The sequence below is a fragment of the Papaver somniferum genome, chromosome 9 (assembly GCF_003573695.1).
Source record: "Papaver somniferum cultivar HN1 chromosome 9, ASM357369v1, whole genome shotgun sequence".
NCBI lineage: Eukaryota > Viridiplantae > Streptophyta > Magnoliopsida > Ranunculales > Papaveraceae > Papaver > Papaver somniferum.
The window spans coordinates 730,148-751,141 of NC_039366.1; the positions used below are offsets into that span (position 1 = coordinate 730,148).

Consider the following 20,994-nt stretch of genomic DNA (forward strand, 5'->3'; position numbering starts at 1 on the left):
GAACCCATCTAAAGTTATCCTCCACATTACGACAAAAAATACAAATTGTATAAATACCTTCTAGATAATCAACCACTTCAATCATATATGAATTCCATATCAACAAAATACCTCCGGATCTTCCATACGAATTTAGAGAGATCCACTTACAAGGAGTTGCACCCCAACATTGCTACCTGGGTTATCATCGTATACCTGACAAACGGAGAGTTCCTATGGCCACACTCGTGGCATCACGCAGGTAATCTGCAATTCTATTTACGTTATAATATTTTTAGTTTTTTTTATAAATCAGGGTGTGACCTCTGACATAATTTACAGGTGTTGGCGTAATTATCGTTCTGGTAATTATGCTTGGGTCTGCTATTGGTTTCGAAAAAGGTTTGAGAAGTTAAACCAAATAAAATTGAAGAATAACTACTTCACAAGAAATGGTGGGTTGTCGTTAAAGCAAAAGATCGCTTCAAATGGCGGCAAAGTTGAAAAGGGGGCCTAAATCTTTGTAACAGAAGAATTAGAGAAGATTACAGAAAACTTCAACCCAAGTTGAATCATCGGAAAAGGAGGTTTTGGTACAGTTTGCAAGGGGCATGTTATCAGATGGTGAAATTGTTGACTAGGTCGGTGGACAAGAGTTGGGAGAAACTAAAACTCTCCAAGTCGGTGAGACTAATTTGGGATAAACCAAATGATAGTCGGTCACCAAGATCAGATTAGGATTAAGAGTTAAGATAACTCTTAATTAGCTTTCTTGATCCTAAATACTAGGAACTTATTAGCTAAGTTATGGAATCCTAATCCCTGGCTATGTGTATATAAATAGCCTAGTAGAGAACCTAGAAAAATACACCAAAAATTCTTCTTTCTCTCTTAGGGTTTATATGTTTTCTCCCAAACGATAATATATAAATCTCTTATTTTTCCCGAGGATTCAACCTCGTTAAATTCTTGTCTCTTTTATCTTTTTTAGTTTGTGTTCTTTGCAATATTTGGAGTACCATTGTGTAGCTGTGCAAATCGCTTCAGCAGGGTTTTAGCGCAACAAAAATAGTAGCCATTAAAAAATCTACTTTGGTGGATGCAACCCAAATTGATCAGTTCATTAACGAAGTTGTTATTCTTTCCCAAATGAATCACATGCACATAGTAAAACTGTTAGGTTGTTGTTTAGAAACTGAGGTTCCCTTGTTGGTTTATGAGTTTGTCCCTAACGAAACACTCTCATACCATCTCCATTTACAGGGGGAGATTTTGAATCAACAATTTCATGGAAGGATCGCATAAGAATTGTATCTGAAGTAGCAGGAGCACTGGCGTATTTACACTTGGATGCTGCCATGCCAATCTTTCACAGAGATATTAAATCCACCAATATGCTTTTGGATGAAAAACTCCAGGCTAAGGTCTCTGACTTTGGAATTTCAAGATCAGTCTCTATAGATAAAACCCACTTAACCACACTCGTGCAAGGTACCTTTGGTTACTTAGATCCAGAATATTTCCGCTCAAGCCAATTCACCAATAAAAGTGACGTGTACATCCTCGGAGTAGTGCTTTTAGAACTCTTAACAGGAGAAAGAGCAATCTCGCAAATCAGACACGAAGAAAAGAAGGGATTAGCCTCATATTTCCTTAATTCAATGAAAGAAGATCGACTGTCTGAGAAATTAGATGCCCGCATTCTTAATGAAGCAAAAATAGATGATGTTTTGCTTGTGGCTAAACTCGAAAGAAGATGTTTGAAGTATATTGGAAAGAAAAGGCCGACCATGAAGGAAGTATCGCTTAGTTTGGGAGGTTTTGTTAAGGATCGAGCAAGAGAGAGGAGAGCATAAACGTGGAAGCGTAAAAGACTACATTGATAATAATTCGGTATATCAACTTTCATGGCTCAACAGCCTATTTATATTGTTCACAAACTTGACGACCACTCAAGGTACTTTCCTAACTAAGATCAAACTCTAAACATAGACACTTTCCTAATATAACTCTCACAACTTAATGTGCATATCTCCTAAATATAGATTCTCATATATTATTTCCTAATACCCTCCCTCAAAATGGAGCATGTAGATCCCGAATGCCCATCTTGGACAAAAGAAATTTAACTTCAGTTTTCTTCTTTTTTTTTTCAACACTTTTATGAAAAAAAAAATCTTCAGATCGTAGTTTAAGGACGTTTTGGTCCCCTTCGTAGTTTAAGGACATTTCGGTCCCATCTTCTTAGTTTAGGGACATTTCGGTCCTCTTCGTAGTTTAAAGACATTTTGGTCCCATCTTCGCAGTTTTAGGACATCTCGGTCCCTTCGTAGTTTTAGGACATCTCGGTCCCCATTGTAGATTTAGGACATCTCGGTCCCATCTTCATAGTTTTAGGACATCTCGGTCCCCTTCGGAAGTTTTAGGACATTACGATCCCCTTCATAGTTTAAGGACATTACGGTCCCCTTCGGAAGTTTTAGGACATTACGGTCCTCTTCGTAGTTTAGGGACATTTCGGTCCTCTTTGTAGTTTAAGGACATTACGGTCCCCTTCGTAGTTTAAGGACGTTTCGGTCCCATCTTCTGAAGAATACTTCTTGTACTCTTGTTTTCTTGGTTTCTTCGATAGAATACTTTTTGTACTCTCTCGACAACTCATAGGATTTCAACCTATTATTGTGGTTCTTTTTCTCATCACCTCTTGGTGATTGTTTTCTTCTCTTTTTTTTTTTTTTTTTTTTTTTTTTTTCTTTCTTCACAACATGAATGTTGTTTCTTCTTCTCTTGTTCCAGTCACGCTATTTTTGCGAAACCTTCACACTTCTTTGTTCTTCAAGATTCTCTCACAATCTTTCTCTTGTTACGCTTCTGCCACAAGCAATAACTATTCTTCTTCTTATTATACTAATGTTACAAATTTGCCACGCTATCCAGATTTGCCACATTTCTGAATTCGTAACAGATTTGCAATGCTGTGACACTATTGTCACACTTCTGTTTGCATGCATATAAACAAACGCCTTCTCTTCATCTCACTTTCACTTCTCCTCTCAAGGTTGTTGTAACAATGACAACAACAGTTTCTTTTATTCATATCGACAACCAGCAGAACCCATCATCTTCCAGGCCATCATCTCATCATGATCACAGAGATCATTACCATGAACTGCCGTTGGCAGCAACTTTTTCTCCCTGTTCCACTGCCAATCATCTCCTCCATATGATCTTCTTCCAAGTTCCATATTCATCTTTCATCAATAGCATAAGATATCATCATCACTGCCATGCTCCAGTAACTTCCATCAGCAGCATGACTTCTTAGCTCCTCTCTTCCATCACTGTCAACAACCAACAACGTAACCCCTGCAACAACAACATCCTCATCATCGCTGCACATAACAACCACTGACTTCCATGTTCTTCTTTGTATTCTCTTACATTTATCATAACCCATGTTTCTAAACATTAAAAACTTCCATACTTCAGCTATCGATCATCACAATCAACGGCAACAGTCAAATTCATGTCTTCTCTGTTCAAACCCTAGCTTCTATTCCTTTTCCAAATCAGCCACAGTCGATGGAAGCAGGTCTTTTTCTCGAACTACCCAGACTCGTCTATCTTCTTGGATTCACGTGATAGTCCTAACCCTAGGCAACAAACCATTGTTTATCTCTAGATTCCAATTCTTCTGACATGACCCTAAATCAAGCAACACACGTATTTGGACAGCTCAAGGCAGCTTTTCGGTGTTGATTCGAGCACACTTTTTGATCCTTGTGAACAGCAACAAACACCGTCGCCGTCCGTGTCTTCACCTGCTTGCAAGAATGGTTTCTTCAAACCTAGTTTCATTCCAGCACACACGTGTTTCAATGTTTTCCTCTTCTATACATCCATTGTAATCGAACGGAAACAACCCTTGTTCATCGAATCAAGCCATTTTTTTCTTCCTCAGCAGTAGTATCTCGACTGCCATGTTTACTCGGCATCAATAACATGCCCTAAACTCTATCTTTATCATGAATTCAAACGACATCAAGCCTCCCCTTGGTCACCTGGCTTCTCGGCTTCAAACTTTTCCAGCATCAACGAACTCGCCTAAACCAATGTTTTACCGGCGATGACCTTAGCACTTAATCAACAACCCAGCTTTGACATACTTACAGACGTGATTCAATTACCAACGAACACTTCAGCAACAACAACAAGGCTTGACAAACCTTCAACTTCTTTCTTCTTCACGCAAACAACAACCAAACAACGATTTTTTTTTTTTTTTTTTTGATAACCCTAAAACAAAAAACAATAGAACTTCTATATCTCTTTCTCCTATTTATATTCCCTAAAACAACGGAAATCATCTAGGGCAGCAACTAGTAACCATTACTCTGTTTCACCACAGTAAACCAAACAACATCAGTTCTTCTTCACGGTTTCAACTTCCAAACCAAGCCATAAACCTTTTGTATATGACAGCAGCAACAACTTACCCATACGTTTCTTCTCAGCAAATAAACGCAACTTTTTTTTTTTTTTTTTAACCTAAACCTTAAACGGGAAAACTCTTCTAACTTCTTTAAACCTTTCTTCATCTCCTCTCTCTTCCTCTCACCTCGCTCTGATACCATGTTAAGGATCGAGCAAGAGAGAGGAGAGCATAAACGTGGAAGCGTAAAAGACTACATTGATAATAATTCGGTATATCAACTTTCATGGCTCAACAGCCTATTTATATTGTTCACAAACTTGACGACCACTCAAGGTACTTTCCTAACTAAGATCAAACTCTAAACATAGACACTTTCCTAATATAACTCTCACAACTTAATGTGCATATCTCCTAAATATAGATTCTCATATATTATTTCCTAATAGGTTTACATGAGAAGCTTTCAAGAGATCCCTGCACTGAAGAGTAATTTTGTGAGAATTTGTAAGTGTGAGGATACCTCCAGCAATGGCTAGAAGTGAAGGTATCAAGCAAAAGAAATCTCCAGCTTCCACTGGCAAAAGGGAACATCCTTCAGACAGTATAGCCTATAGGTTCTTTCTCTCTCGATCTCTCCAGTCATATTTTTTAATTCCCCGTAAGAGTGTAATCACTGCCTGTCTTGTGCCTCGGATGGGCATAGCATGTGTGAAGTGTAGCATTATTGCCTCCGCCTATATATCTATCCTTTTGGATACAAGTCATAGAAAGAATCTAATTCCATCTACCTTTTTTAACAATTCATTATTACTGTGTATTGTTGAACAGCAACTACATACATGGTTCTATTCGGAACATCTTTCGTCAAGAATTCAACATAGATATGGCTCCAGCTCCATTCAGATGCTACTTAGAATATGTTACATATCAGTGAAAATGAAGTTCACCTCGACATTCTAATTGAATATATCTATCAGAGCCTCTTGGTTTCTTGAAATATTATGTGCCTTCTGCTATATGTTGGATTGTGTGGTTGGAAAGGAAACACATTCTAATTGCTACGAAACAAGTGAGAAAATCTTGGAACTTTCTTATTATAAACATCAAAGTGTTGTCTTTGTTAGTTAGTTGGTCCATCAATGTTGTTTCTTTTAAGAATATTAACTTTGAGGATTTTGTTTTTGGTTGGAAAATTCTTCTTTAGTGAGTAGTTTTTTCCGTAAGGTATCTAAACTCTTTGCTCATCTCTTCTTGTATGTTGTGAGGGTGCTATTTTGGAACCCTTTCTTATTTATTTTCAACTTTTATCTTTTTTCAAAAACTGTACCTCGGGAAAGAATCAGTCAGAAACACAACAAAACCAGGGATCGGATAATACTGACATCAAAAGAATTTCTACTTACTCGTGGCAGAAAACAAGCACAAGATTGAAGTCATAGTGGGATCGTAATTAATTTGAATGTCTGAAAGTTGTGGATATCCACCTCCTCACCATTTCCCAAATCGGAATCCATTTTAGAAATTAGACTACTTGAAATAGATTCTGATGAAGAAATTTGTTAAAATGGATAATACATTACGGAAGGGGTGAATTAAGAATGGGATGTATGACTACGTATTCCGGTGTTTTATAAGTTCAGGGGCAATATAAGATATTTCTGTCGAGCTGCCAATCCTTAGCATCTAAGCCGTCAAGTCTTGGCATGTGGGCCAAGCTTCACAAACTTGGTTAAAAGGACCAAAATCAACATTTTTTGGATGAAAAGGACATTTAAATTTTGATACTGTTTAAATGGACAAAAACGTAAAAATAGCCAGGATGTAAACAGTTTCATCCTACCCATTTTCAAATACTTATTCTTATTTTTTATTTACATCAGGATGCATCCAATTTCATCCTTGCTATTTTTTAAGGTTAAGTCAGGATGAATTCAATTTCATCCTTGCTATTTTTTTGATGTCCATTTCATCCATAATAATTTTTACTCGCCCATTTGAACCATGTTTTAAAAGTATTTGGACAAATGACCTATTTTCCGGGCAAACTTTGCCGCCTCCGTTCATCAATTTCAATGACCACGACAGGAATGTGCACAAGAGACAATAGAATATTTTGTTTAATAATAAAAATACCCTTAGAAGATACTCACTTTCTTCCCTAGTTCTAATATCATGATGATAATCAAGACATCAAAATTGAACAAAGGGGATGAAACACTGAAACAAAAGACAATTACATTGTGAAGAAATTTCACCTTAATTACATTAGCAATAAAATATGCCTTTTATAGCCTACGAACCACTACCAACAAGTAACAAGTGCACGTAAGCACAATTAACTTCTAATTAACAGGGAAACACTAAAACCTAGTGCCCACAAACAGGCTAGTGGTGAACAATTCGATAATAACTTAATAAACGTCTGAATACTAACTGCCACTCACACATGACTACTTTTATGAGTTACCGGAGTAGTTTGAGTTTAATCAAAAACTCTAACATAACTAACAGCGCTTAAAGCATTCATGAAACCACATTTTATATTTATTAAAAGAAGGTATACTGTACGAGAAAAAATAACCCGACCAAGCCAAATCCACTGACCAACAGACCTTTTATGAGCTTCAAACAGGTAAAGGGTTCTTTTCCGCATATACAAGGCCGTTCTCGGCAATCATAACAAAATATGATGCCGCATCTGTAAACATAAGCAGAAAGAAATACCAAAAAAAGTTAATCGAAAAGAATTATAATTTGGATAATTTACCGTAACTGGATAGAGGACATGTATCTGGATTACAAACTCTAGACAGATGTAATGAATTAGATTCAGACAAGTCAATAGTTTTATAAAGATATGGAGATGTAAAAATAACCTGCAATGGATGAGCCTGCAAAAATTTTCACTGTCCTTAACTCGTTGGATGTAACGGTTACAATTTGGACATTGAACCCACTTCTTTCTTTTAGCCATTTCCATGAACAAAAAATCGTTTCTATCCATATCAATATCAATAACTATGGCGCCTGTTTGACAACATTGATGATTTTCTTTCCATCGAACCATACAACTAAAACAAAACGCTTCCTTGCAGTTTGGACAGCCTGATCGTTTCAGCATAGATTTAGTTTCCACACACTCGTTTAGAATCAATTCAGAACACTTGCTGTTAGGGCAAAAGCATCTTCCATAAACGAACCCTCCTTTTGATGCATCTAAAAGTACTATAGACTCGCAAAGAACATGACACCACTTCTCGAATGCTTTTTTGGAGAGGATCGAGCGACACGATAATGCATCCAACAGAACGGAGCAGTCGTTATTAGGGCACTTTATCTCGGACATGTTGTCGTGAATCACTCTTGTTTCGATGTACTTGGAAATACAATCTATGCAATAGGGATGGAAACATCCACTCGCTTCCATGCTTCTGAATTTTTGTTCCAATTGAACTGTCTCTCTACAGATTTCGCAGGTGAAACAGTTGTTACTGCTGCTGGATGCATTGTTGTGGTTTGAGGTTTTGAAAAAATTGTTGAGAGTGTTGTGTGAAGTTTCCATTGGAAGAAGAAGAAAGTGCAGTCCCGGCTGATCAAACACTATTAGATGCAAAAAGTTTGAGTGTAAGGAATTCTAATTAATACCATATATATAGACATCCATTCGTAGGGCTAATGTCTGCCTACCAATATGTTTCTAGGTACCTGCTTAAGGCAACTTTACCTTCTTTTTCACGTAAGCGTTGTTGTTGCGTGATAGTGGCTTCCACCACCTGGATCCCACCAGAAAAGATGCTGGACCTCACAAACACATGATAAAAAGGCTTCTTCCATAAACCGTGAATTTTTCTTGTATCGAAATTAAATCATAATAATAACCATTTGTTTTTCATGCTAAGATTTCTTGGTGGTAGCTGGTTTTGCATCGAGCAGTTTGTTGCTTGTGGTGTTATATCTACTAATGTAAATTTTTTTTTTGCTTTGTTTTGATCAGACAGCCGGGGTTAAAGAGACCCCATCCCAAGAAATAAAAGCAAGAAAATCAAAACAATAAACCATGTAAAAAGACACCTCATTACGGCAGGGACGGGCCTAGCAAGGGACTAAAGGAGGCTATAACCCGTCCCTAATTTTTGGGTAAAAAAGATTTTAGCGTAGAAACTTAGGTTAAAATTTTTGTTTAGCCCGCATATTAGTTGTATCTAGCTAGCTAATTGTATGTGATTTTTAGCCCATACTATGAAATGATCAAAATTTAAGTCATGTTTAAATTAGATAATCTTCTTCCACTCACTAGCTTTATACTCCTACTTTCTTCTCTTTTGGTAATCACTTTGTTTTTCTGTTATTTGTGTTCGTTTTAGCTTTTATTTCTCCACCTATTTAGTATTGTTCGGGTGGACCACTATTTGGCCACTATTATGTGATGTATTCCAAAAAAAATTGCCACAGCCTTCGGTCGCATTATCGACTGTTACAATCCATCCCTACTCAAGGGAGAATCCTAGGTCCGCTCCTGCATTTCGGGGTACAACTTCCCCTCCTTATCCTCCCTAATAATGTTACAAAATTTAGGAAAAAAATCCTCAATCTCCATATCAACCTACTTCGCAGGCGTATGAGAACTCGCCAGAAAATCTGCAGCCCTGTTCGTTTTTCTGTCGATACGGGAAATCTTTAAAACCTCAAAGAAAGATCTTAATCATTCCACTCTTTTTCAAATTTGGATCATGTTCCAGGAGGGAGTACAATCCTTCTTAGTGAGTAAGAAGTATATAAACATAGAGTTAATAGCCAGAGGAATTTTCTTAAAACCCCTTTTGATGGCCAGATTAAAACCAAGCTCAACACCCTATAATTCATGAGCATCAATTGGGATTAAGGTCTTTCTAGCATATGATAAATTAAGCAACTTTTTTTTTTCTTTTGTGAATTTGGAATGACTACCATCCAAATTGTATTACATTTGTTACCTTTTTTTTTTAAAAAAAAGAACTTTCTTTATAACAACTGCTATCATAATTAAAGTGCATTGATAGCCTTTTTACTTAACTGTAAAGACAAACCAATGTGTATGAAAATTGATAGAAAAAAAATCATAATACAATATGCTTGGTTCGAGAAACTGAAAGCTAGGTAATTTAATTCTTAGAGATTGTGCCCAACCCTGAAGTACACAGGAAAAAATAAATTACTAGGAATCAAATTCCTTCCAACATATAACAGATCTCCATTGCAGTAATCCAACAGTGCAACTGGAATTGAATTCCGGAGTAAAAGTAAAAGCAATTAAACTACAACCAAATATTGATTTGTTGCATTTGAATTCAATTTTGGGAATTGATTAACCCCACACTGAATTCTTAGGATTCTGATTCTTCCAACCAAACGACGTGTATGAGTCTACGTATTTTTACTGCATACGCACAAGGATCTTAATCGTGCACATGAACAATCCATAAAGGATGAAGCTTTGGCTAATTTTATGCATTCTAGCATTATAAAAATTGTTCGATAATTGAAGTATTGTATATCGTTGAAGTGCACACACGAAATATAAAGAGTTCATTAAAATGGTTTACTATCCTAGCTTAATTGGGAGCCATGGAATTTTGTTTGCCCCCCAAATTTTTCAGGGGTATAAAAATCGGAAGATGAGTATACTATTTTACCCTTAATTAATATTTTTTTCTTCAAGTAACGACCCTCATTAACGACCCTTCACCGACATTAACGACAGTTTAGGATCGTCATATACATCATGATCAAAACAATAACGACTCCAAACTGTCATACACTAACGACTCTTTTTAGAGATTAACGGCAATCTATAACGACATTTCTAAAACATTAACGACTGTTTAAGTCGTCAAATGCATAACCAAAACAGTAACGACCCTTCCAAAGGGTCGTCAAGGAATTTAGAAGGTATTACCAGTACACATATTACTGATTTGTGCATGCATGCAACCAAAACTCAAAAAGATAAAAAAATAAAATGTGCATTTAGAATTGAGCATCAACCTTAACAACCCATTAAACATATGAGTTGTTGGCCGGAACAGTACTTAAAAAACGGTGATATTACTGGCATGTACAGTTCCGGCTCAAAAATTACAAAAACGACATTTTGAAAGTTTGGCAACAGTATTATATGCCTTTTTTACCCGACTTTTCATAGCGATTTTAGTCAGACGAGGACTCCATTGTAACATAGACCAGGGCTAATTTGATCTTTCTATACCGTATAACGTTGATTGTAAAGGTATCTCATTTATTAAGGGGTTATTAATTGATTGATGCCGATAAGCTTTATAATCTCAGTTTAATTTTTATTTTTGATCAGCTTTAATTCAATTTAGTTGATGTCATTTTGGGCTGTTTCATATGATTTTCATGGATCCAAAATTTGCTTTGCTTTGATTAATATATTGGTGGTAAATGTTATGTGTGGGTCTGTAAGAATCTTTCTCATTTCAATCTAAGATCATGTTTGTTATCTATAATAGCTTATAATAGTTTGAATTTTTCTGACATCTGTTGCACTTCTCACAGATTCCATTGCCGGAAGTATCAATATTCCATCCAATGGATTCTATTTGTAGTTAGTAGATCACCATTGTTCTTCACAACTGATCATTAACCCGATAGTGCTTTCTTGTAAAAAGTAAAAGAACGTTATCACTTATCACTGAAACAACACCAAGAGCACCACTGATCAATTTTTGTAAAGTTGGTGTGTAGCTTTGAGCCTCACTTAGGAACCCAGGTAATATCGTGTCTAATCGATTTTCTCCACTAATCAATCTGATGCACAGTTCTGAAACTAACACACCCATGCATTTAACTCTGGTATCAAAGCCCAAAAATGATAACCTGAATCTCTATTAGTTGTCTCCCATAATAATATGTAATTACACACTTAATTGATTGGAATTTTGCAGGGAAGGAGCTGTGTTCAGGGTTCCAGAATTCAGATAAACTCATTCCATTGTCACCAGCAACGGGCACACAAAGTGTTTGTATTTATGCCTGAACCAGTCTTGCAGAAACAGTTGGAAAAGGCATCGAAAATAGCAAGCTGGTACCAGTAACTTCGGACGTCGGAAGTCATAAAAGATTGTGGGAACAATAAAGTTTCGTTGAATCACGAAGGGGTGCTTGTTGGATGTGAAATTTGGCGATGGGAAGTGTGTTTTTTGAGTCATGGATTGGATGAGGTTTTTGACAGAGCTGGTAATACAAAATGCACCGGGGTGCATAATAGATATTCTGACAAAAAATATTATTTATATAGGTTGTACCCGAGTGCATAATGTGTATTTTTTTCTGAATTTTTTGTTGTTTATCATACTGTATATTTTTATACACTACAAGAAATTTAATATATTGCAGCACCCTATAGTTATGGCTTAAATCCCTACTAGTGTCGCGATAACCTATGTGGTAAGAAGTCTTTTTTGCAGCACCAATCTTATTGCTGGAGCAAGAGATTATACTTTTTCGCCACACTCTTTTCAAATTATTGCTACAATTGTGTGGCAAAAGTTTCATTTTGCAACATTAAAATATAGCTTTTAGCTGCAGCCGAAAAGTACCGTGACTAGAAATTTGCTTTTGCAACACCTATATTGAAGGTGTGGCAATATATGGTGTAGCAATAGCTATATTTTCTTGTAGTGATAGGAATTAAATTTTGGCCAGGTTGCACCTGGGTGCATAATGTATCCTCGGCCTGGTTTAAAATAATTTTTTTTCTAATTTCATATCAACAATGGATCTTCTTTTGTAGAGATTTTCGAGTCCTTTCCAAAAATATAAATTTTATTAGAATCAGACTTATATTGTGGAAGTTAAGACATTTCTCGTGATTAATTTTACATTGGTGTGAGAAAATAAATAAGAGAGAGAAAAGGATACGATAAAGAATAAAATTTAAAATTAAGGGTACATATGACTAATTTTTCTTATGTCTTTTTCACCCATAATTATTTTTTACAAGTCCATTGCTCCCACACTTTACGGGTTATGGTCATATGACCCATTTTCCGGTTACAGTTTTTTGATAAAACACGACAAGGAATTTTTTATGGGTGAAAAGATGTTTTGATAAAACACGGCAAGGAAAATTATTTTCGTGGACTACTCAACAAGACTAAGAAGAAACTAACTCTACACCCGCATTTTTCTTTACAAGAAAAAGAAAGAAAAAATAGAAATTGCATAGGAATTTAAGGAGTACAATGTTGTGCACACCCCTTTAAAAATTGTGCACTTAGCAAAATCACCTCATTGGTTGTTAACTAATTATAGTAATTAATTTTCTATTTTTCCTAATTTCATTTAAATATTAAAATAGTGAAATTATATCAGAATATGGGCATCCAATTCAAAACGAATTGAGGATGATTGGAGACTCTGGAGAGGCTCACACAATATCTAAAATACAAAACAAATCTTGGCTAAGTTAGATTTATCTAGGAGGAATAAATCTGCGACCGTGGTTTTTTTAACTAACCATTATAAATACTTTATTAATTAGTGTCCAATTAATTGCTCATGATGAATGATTAATTAATTTTTCATGATAAATGTTCATTTAATGAATCTAATAAATACATATTTGTATTAATAAATAAGATTATTAAAAAGTATATATATATTGATAGGAAAAGAATTTGGTGCTGGCCAGTTTCGAACTCGGGTACCTGGTAACATCACCCAATGACTTTACCACTGTACTATAGTGACCCCAATTTTTAATGGTGGTAGTGAAAGAAGCTGTGGGTGGTGGAAACAATGGCGGGTATTTGTGAGTGGTGGAGGTGGTAACACTACTGGTGGTGCAAAAAATAGTGGGTATGGATGATTTTTACCTACGGTGGTGGATGTTAGTGAATAGTAGTAGATAATCATAGTTTTGTGTCTTTACAAAATGGGAAACATTTTATTGTGATAGATGTGGTTGGCTGTTTTTAACACAACTGGTAAGGACAAAACACAAATATTTTGAGGAGGATACTAAATCATATAAGACAACTAGGGTATCAACCAGGCCTTCGGCCTGGTCTCAACCTCTCATACGCCTTCGGCGTGTTGTTGTTTTAATTTTAGTCGTGTTTTCACCAAATACGGATTGGTGCAAGCCTTGAGGATATTTTATGCTGGGAGTTTGTTTTTTCACCAAATACTAAAGTAACAAACTAATAAAATTATCCAATCTAAATAAATATTAAAAATTACATGTAACATTACTTCTTTTAAAATTAAAAGAAGCATCAAATTCTACAATAATACTTCAGGATACACTACATTTTTTGTTACCGGATCTACAGACACATTTGATTCATTTGGAAATAATAAAGTAATTCTCCTTGCAGCAGTACACCTGGATAATGCGACATATAGCTGACCATGACTAAATACTGGAGTACGTAAATCAATGCCCACATACTTCACCGATTGTCCCTGGGATTTGTTAATAGTCATCGCATATGCAACGCGTATGGGAAATTGACGTCTTTCCATTTGTATGTTTAGCTCTGAAGCTGAAGGTTGAAAAGTTATTCTAGGGATGAATACTACTTCACCAACTTTTTCTCCAGTTATGATTTTAGCTTCAATCACGTGTCGTCCGCACCTCGTCACCACCAGTCTTGTACTATTACAAAGTCCTTCTTTTGGTGCCAGATTTCTCAGAAACATAATGGGACATCCAACTTTGAGGTCTAGCTTAAATGGAGGTGATCCTGGTGGACTTAAATTGTTGAGAAATTCAGTTGTAAAATCCGAATCCCTTCCATGATCATCCCGAATCATTTTGTCAGCAGCAAAATACGTGCAAGTCTCCCCATGTAATCTTTCTAATGCATCCATATTAATCTTATGGACGTCTTCGTTACGTGGAGATAAAATGATCCTCTCGGTTAAGTATTCGGGTGACATTAGTTCATCCATTCCCAACAGAGGATACACCGAAGATATTAGCTCATGCATGTTTTGACATCTATCCATTGTCGATGGCAGATTAACAACCTCTTCAGGGTTCGTTCCAATCTACATACCAATTAATCATTTTATCTCCACGTAATGAAGACGTCCATAAGATTAATATGGATGCATTAGAAAGATTACATGGGGAGACTTACACGTATTTTGCTGCTGACAAAATGATTCGGGATGATCATGGAAGGGATTCGGATTTTACATTCTTGAAAGATGCGGGTTATAGGGTACAACATCTATATTATACGCCTTTTTGTTGTTTCTGACAGTTACTTCTATTCCATCCCGACGACGACGATAACTGGGATACCCACCCTCGTCCAAAGTTGTTGTGTCGGTGTACTTCTTTGGATATCCTTTCGTACATTTTTATTTTGACATATATGTTGCACCTGGATCTCGTTCTCCACATGGACCATGAACCATACATTTGCTTACGGTGTCAAATAGTATTGGGTCATTTTTCTCATCAGGAAATTCAGCAGAAACAAATCTATCAACCATGTATGCTGTACGAATTTTTTCCGAATATTTTAAAAATATAAGAGCATGCATATGTGGTAGCCCACGTTTCTGAAACTCGATTGTATAAACATGGGGGACAACCGTGCCGAACACCTTTTTTTCCTTTATTTCTTTCATCAATGCTTTTCTTTTCATCTCAAAAACTCGAGCCACCAAATCAGGATGATCAGTGACACTCTAATTGCCAATAAGTGCATTTCTTATTTCTAGACAATTTGGGTTTGCAGTCATTGTAATAAAAATGTCTGGATGGTGGTGAAAACGTGTAATAGTCATCGAATCCTGATATATCTCGTGCATATGCCTTCCGCTCCCAGTGTGTGAAGATGGTAAAATAACAGGATTACCTCTATCACCTAGATTCAAATCGGCATTTGTCATATCAGCAATGCAACTGTACTGGTCAGAACGCAAAGTTGGTTGGTTGAATCTGAGCCATGCCAACTTACTCTGCTCTGTCGCTTCCCATGCATCAACTAAGAACTCTTGAAATAGTTTTCTGGCTCTTAAGATGGTGGAATATTCTTCGGTGCGTTCAAATATGCGGTAACTGTAATACTCCATTTGAGATAATTTGGTTTTCATATATGTTTGGGTGACTGCATCCCATTGCCTCATTGTCGGTGACCATCCCATCTCACCAAAAGGAAATAGTAAAACATAATGTAAAGGAAAGTACGCCGGATGACACTCCGAAATTTGTTTCAACCCGTTTTTTTTCTCTCAAATGCAATATAATATCTCGCACCCCAATCTCCTTATAAGTTATTTCTGGAACGATAACCGCAATCTCATCTGCTGTCGGAAGATTATAACGCCTAATATCAGTTGACTTGTTATATTGAAGGGAAACTATGATATTCTAGTCGACCGGGCTCATCTGGTCTAAAATTGCATAATCCTGACGATACTTGGTATAAAAAACATTGAATTGGAGCATAGTATTCTGAATTGTGTGTAGTACATTCATATTTAACTCAGGATTTCGTTCTCCACGGACAAACAATGCAAAAGCTGGATCATAGATGTACAGTTGGGAGTAAGCCGCCCTCCTCTCAATCCCAGGAGCTGGTAAAACACCGCCGGTTAAATGTCTCAACTCCTCATGTATTGAGAAAGGTCTCGGACCTCTCTATTTCAAAGCTCTTGTATCTAGTTTGGATCCAAGGCTAGTAAATGCATTTGCTGCATTATGCTCTCGAATATATGTCCGAAACGATACTGATTCGGCGTTGGTTCCGTCAAACAATTCTCTGAATGCTATAGGTGGTTCACGCAGTAACGGTAGGCGAACTTTTCCTTGGAGACAACATGATCCAAATTTCAGGTTTATTAAAGACAAATTTGTGAGTTTTTCTGCCATCCAGTGCAACGCCCCGCAGTGATGATATTTGACATCCATTTGTCCAAGAAAATGGCGCACATCAGTAGTAAGAGCAGCTCCCCGGTTCTCAGTTGTAGTTGTATCACATAATTCATCACTGTCGTAATCTACTTCATCATTTTCGTAATCATCTGACACAACATCATCTTCTCCAACAGACGGCCTGCATAGTGAGAAATAGGAATCTAGTTTAGACAAAACTAAAAATAAATAAACTAATGCAATCTCTATCTTCAAATTAATCCTTACATTTCAATATTTTGATCGGTTGATGTGACACCAACTCTCCTATGTAATATAGCCGTCTGCATTGTAAATTTTTTCATCGCACGAATATTTTTATATTTTAAAACTTAAAAATGATAATTGTGTATGTATAAAATGTAAATTTTTTAATTCACCTCTTCGCCAGACTCTGCATCTTCATGTGCATATGGTGTATCTTCCCTTTCTCTAATTTGTATACCACTTGAGCGCATAGCCTCCCTTTCTCTAATTTGTATTCCACTTGATCGCATCCGTTTCAGTTGAGAATTCTACAGTTTTGGAAATCAAAGTATTAAATATTGAAATGGTCGTGCCCAAGTTTGACAAACATGTTACTGAGTATCTATGCACCTCTTCGCAAACAACTTTTCCCTTTCCCTTCAGTATTCTTCGTCGTTCTGCATCTGCTTCCGTTTTATTTTGTGCTTCTCTCTCACGACGTTCTTGTTCTCTCATCTCTTTGAGTTGTTTTTCTTTCTCACGGCGCCGCCTCTGGGCTGCTGATCTTCGAGATGTTGTTGGCGATGTTAGATATATATTTTGCGTCGTTGGTGCTCCCGCAACAACACACCGCTGGTGATGTTCCATTGCTGTGTCACTATGCAAATTATTTTCATGTCGTTTGATTGATGCTTATAACATAGATATTAAAGTAGGTTAACTAAAAAATTGGGATTTTTTAATCATTTTTAGGAACATTAGAGTTTTTTGTTTGTCCAAGGATAATGCAAATAGTATTTAGTTAAACTTTAAAGGCCGGAAAATACATTAGCACGTGTAGCTTCGTTTGGTATTCCTATATTTTTTCGTCATTTGCCTTGGACCATGTGGAAGCTGCAACTATTAAAAATAATGTGATTTGAATTTCAAATTGCACAATTATTGTTGGTCGCAGCTACAAAACTTCCTATGTAGAATATATAGTTGTGAACATTACTTGGATCTCTCTGCTACGATGATCTTCTACGTGATGTTCACTTTCTGTATTACGTCGGCGCCTCTGGACTGGTGACTCATTAAATGTTGTTGGCATTCTTTCAAGACAATTTTCTGCATGTTGTGGTTGTCATGTGTGATGATCACGTACATCTGCATTGACTTGGGTTATTGTTTCGTCTTCTGCACGTTCTCTTGCACGCCTTCGTTGTTGTCCCAATACCCTCCTCTGACAATCCATGAAATCGTTAAACTCAAAAACTTGAACAGTATAAAACAAACAACTTAAAAAAAAAAAAAAAGAATCTAGGCATACATTTGGTCGGGTAGACAAATTATGACCATTATGGAACACGTGAACTCCATCATTTCCTTGATTTTCATGATTCGTGTGTCTCCTGCATTTATGGACAAATGCTTATAGTTAATAATCAATTTTTTTTTATTGTTTTTGTTTTCTGAAATATGCTCTCGTCAGATAGCGGATGATCCTAGTGCCTCCCACCATGAAAAACTGGTGAACTTCTTTTTTGCGTCATTGATCATTAGATCAGAGTTGATGAATGATAGTATTTTTGTCCTGCAGTGTACCTTTCATCCAAGAATTTGATCACCCAAAAAATTCCATTTACTAAAGCACCATTTGGTATTTCCGTTTTTCATTTTTTTTACTGACCTTGAACTGGATTAGCTTAAATCAACGAAAGCAGATAGAAGAGAGCACAAAAGATGCATGATAAAAAGATTTTGTAATGCAGTAAATAAACCGATGGATCAATAGAATGGTTAAATAATTGTCATAGTACTGACTTCTACTTACATGTTAAACCTTCCACAGCATGAACTTTTAAAAAAAATTATTTTAAACGCACCGAATCAGTGTATTTATAGAGTAATGATTTCAAGAAAACTGCATTATCTGGAACTGCTCCCTACTGGAAATCCACAAAACTGCAAGGTAGTGGGTGTCAACAGTTATTGATTATTTAGGTTTTCAGATTTCTTTTTAATTTGAATTTTGAAATTTCAACTGTTACTAAAACGGGAAGGTCAAAAGGTCCAATAATTTCTCTACCAGATTCATTGTTTAAATGTAATTATCATTAGATGGGATCTTACCTTGATTATTTTGTCAATATTTGATTTGGATTTCACCCACCAGTCTTCACTTATGTACTCTGTTCAATACCGACTCATGCACACCCATTTACGCCATTATCTCCGGTTCTTTTAAAGCTTATGTTACGAAACCAAATAGTTCTCAAACTAAAGATTTGAATACTTAATGGTAATTTGATTCGATCCATGTCAGTTAAGCAGTAAGTAACATTAGACTAAGCACACCAATATTACGTCATTATTTCATGTTCTTTTAAAGCTAATGTTTCCAAACCAAATAGTTCTCAAACTAATGAGTTGATAATTAAAGGGAAATTTGACTTGAGCCATGTCAGTTAAGCACTAAGTAACATTACACTAAGCAAGGTGCCCTCCGTTTACATAGATAATCAAAACTTTTATATAAACATTGAAAATACATAGATCTTTTTCTTGATGAACATTCAAAATACATAAGACCATCTTGTCGCAGTATAGTGCATACATCTCCAAACTTTCACATAAAACGTAAAAAATACGCAGATCTAATTTTTGAAGAACATTTAAAATACATAATACGATGTTGTCGCAGTACAGTGCATAGAGCTCTGCAAAGAATTTAAACACCTCTCAATTGTCGTAGCTGCTATTTATCCATTTTTAGGGTACATTTTCTTCACCACGTTTGAGAATGTAAAAGTGTTTATGAGGAGCATGTGTCGCCAATGAGGAGCACGTACAACAATCTGATAATAAGTGATTCATAAGTTCTATTCATTTCATAAATAATTTTTTGGCCACAAACTTAATATTTTACCTTGTGTGTTTGTTTCCATTCACTCCCGTAATGCAAACTAAGATATACCCGGTCTCCCAGATATTTCTACAAACATGGATAATTTGTATTAGAAAGTAGGCGAGAGAAGTGTAAAATCCAAACAGAAGTGTAAATTAGGCGATAGAAGTGTAAAGCAGGCTATAGAAGTGTATTAGAAAGTAGGCGATAGAAGCCTGTGTAACGTGGTTTCTACCTCCGAAGTCACAACATATTTTATTTCCCCTTCCTCAGTAATGATCTGCTCGTCCTCAATGGGCTGTCATCATCATAGAAATTGCAGTTCTCAGAAAGGCTTGTAATAGGATATCAAATTTTAATAAACATATATCAAACATGAAAGAGATAAACCTTTAATCATGGAAGTCGATTAGCACACCATTTTTACATAAATACTTAATATGCATTTCAAGTTCACATTCGAATGAGATGTGAGTTTAATCATTTAAAAATTACTGTAAACTATGAGAATTTTTACCGTATAGTCCAAGTCCATGTCCATCTGCTATTAAAAAAGAAATCGTCAGAAACAAAAGTACAAAACCCATTTAAGCCTTAAAACTTAATCAATCAATTTTAACATACCTCCCCATATATGAATAGACATGGATAATTGTTGTCCAAGAAGAAATCACGTTTCCCGGACGTCCATCGTACCTTATTGTTGTTAGACTGATATGCATGCCATAAAGACTGACCGAAATAAGTAAGCAAGAAATAAGCACACCGATTACTGACAAATCAATTTAGAAGTTTAATAAATTTACCGCCAGGTTCTTATCAACATAGTTGTCCTCTTTACTGGATAACTTCTCTGCTCTAAGGTGTTCAATTTGCAGGGCTGCGTCCCATCTCCGAATTTGTTGCTCTTCTTTGTTCAACTGCATCAGCTTTCTTGCAAATGCAATCGTACTAATTGACTTGGTGGCTTCGCTTCCGGACACTCTATTTAGCACGATTTTGGTGCGCTTATGGCTCCTGTACATGTAGTTGTGCATAAATTTGAGCATCCCTATGGTTGACGAATCCGTGGACACAGACCTTAACACCATTTTCGTGCGATCACGTCTTCGATAGACATAGTTGTGCGTATATTTCACCGCATACATATCTGCTAGAAATCAGTTTGTATCAGTTTGGATCACTACGGACTGAATGAGAAACACACTGATGGAAAACGAAAACATGAGAAAAATGGTATAGCAGTTTGGAATTTATAAGACAGAATCACGTAAGTTGACTAAGTTATGAATTGGTTTCGGCAACTGAAAATGGTAGTGGGTTGCACCCGTTTAGTTAACCGTTTATTAAAATAAAACCCTAATGGATACAAACCAACGGAGTTCAATGGACAGTAGATAGCTATCCATTTTAGTTAACCGACGTTGCAGATTTTTTCCTGTTGGATTAAAACATCATGACCCCTAGTTGTGTTTCCAGAATCCATCCCGACCACTCTTTGTCTCCCCCAAAAAGGCAACTACGTCATAGTTAATTGATATGATCATGACCGGTGGATCACCCCAGCTA

The 20,994-nt window shown here is 36.2% G+C and overlaps 3 protein-coding genes and 1 pseudogene across 4 annotated transcripts; 1 reads left to right on the plus strand and 3 right to left on the minus strand.

Annotated features, from left to right (window-relative positions):
• Window positions 1-600: 600 nt before the first annotated feature.
• Window positions 601-2,933, plus strand: LOC113309895 (annotated as a pseudogene).
• A 3,782-nt stretch (window positions 2,934-6,715) lies between these two features.
• On the minus strand, window positions 6,716-7,996 carry LOC113309213 (E3 ubiquitin-protein ligase dbl4-like). The gene is made up of 2 exons (XM_026557623.1): window positions 7,291-7,996; window positions 6,716-7,112 (listed from the first exon to the last, which is right to left on the minus strand). The coding sequence occupies exons 1-2, from the start codon at window positions 7,974-7,976 to the stop codon at window positions 6,962-6,964; spliced, it is 837 nt and encodes a 278-aa protein (XP_026413408.1). The 5' UTR covers window positions 7,977-7,996; the 3' UTR covers window positions 6,716-6,961.
• A 5,703-nt stretch (window positions 7,997-13,699) lies between these two features.
• Window positions 13,700-15,562, minus strand: LOC113309897 (ATP-dependent DNA helicase pif1-like). The gene is made up of 3 exons (XM_026558416.1): window positions 15,292-15,562; window positions 14,858-14,928; window positions 13,700-14,470 (listed from the first exon to the last, which is right to left on the minus strand). Exons 1-3 carry the CDS (start codon window positions 15,560-15,562, stop codon window positions 13,700-13,702), a joined length of 1,113 nt encoding a protein of 370 aa, XP_026414201.1.
• A 3,658-nt stretch (window positions 15,563-19,220) lies between these two features.
• Window positions 19,221-20,626, minus strand: LOC113309088. 2 transcript variants are annotated; one of them, XM_026557516.1, is made up of 6 exons: window positions 20,232-20,626; window positions 20,050-20,136; window positions 19,943-19,966; window positions 19,661-19,723; window positions 19,447-19,512; window positions 19,221-19,375 (listed from the first exon to the last, which is right to left on the minus strand). In XM_026557516.1, the coding sequence occupies exons 1-6, from the start codon at window positions 20,571-20,573 to the stop codon at window positions 19,280-19,282; spliced, it is 678 nt and encodes a 225-aa protein (XP_026413301.1). In that variant the 5' UTR covers window positions 20,574-20,626; the 3' UTR covers window positions 19,221-19,279. The 2 variants fall into 2 exon arrangements, with proteins under 2 accessions (XP_026413301.1, XP_026413300.1); XM_026557515.1 differs by having other exon boundaries at window positions 20,050-20,157.
• Window positions 20,627-20,994: the final 368 nt, after the last annotated feature.

Bases quoted from the DNA above. Each gene is read 5' to 3' on its own strand.
- LOC113309213 (XM_026557623.1), bottom strand. From the start codon at position 7,976: ATGGAAACTTCACACAACACTCTCAACAATTTTTTCAAAACCTCAAAC. The intron at 7,113-7,290 runs GTTATTTTTACA...TTATGTTTACAG, and splicing joins TGCAGGCTCATCCATTGCAG to ATGCGGCATCATATTTTGTT.
- LOC113309088 (XM_026557515.1), bottom strand. From the start codon at position 20,573: ATGTATGCGGTGAAATATACGCACAACTATGTCTATCGAAGACGTGAT. The intron at 19,967-20,049 runs GTATGTTAAAAT...TTTTAATAGCAG, and splicing joins GTCTATTCATATATGGGGAG to ATGGACATGGACTTGGACTA. The intron at 19,376-19,446 runs GTAAAATATTAA...ACTTATTATCAG, and splicing joins AATGGAAACAAACACACAAG to ATTGTTGTACGTGCTCCTCA.
- LOC113309897 (XM_026558416.1), bottom strand. From the start codon at position 15,562: ATGAGGCAATGGGATGCAGTCACCCAAACATATATGAAAACCAAATTA. The intron at 14,929-15,291 runs GTAATCCTGTTA...AAATTCGTACAG, and splicing joins TTTGAATCTAGGTGATAGAG to CATACATGGTTGATAGATTT. The intron at 14,471-14,857 runs GTAAGCAAATGT...ATTGGTATGTAG, and splicing joins ACCCAATACTATTTGACACC to ATTGGAACGAACCCTGAAGA.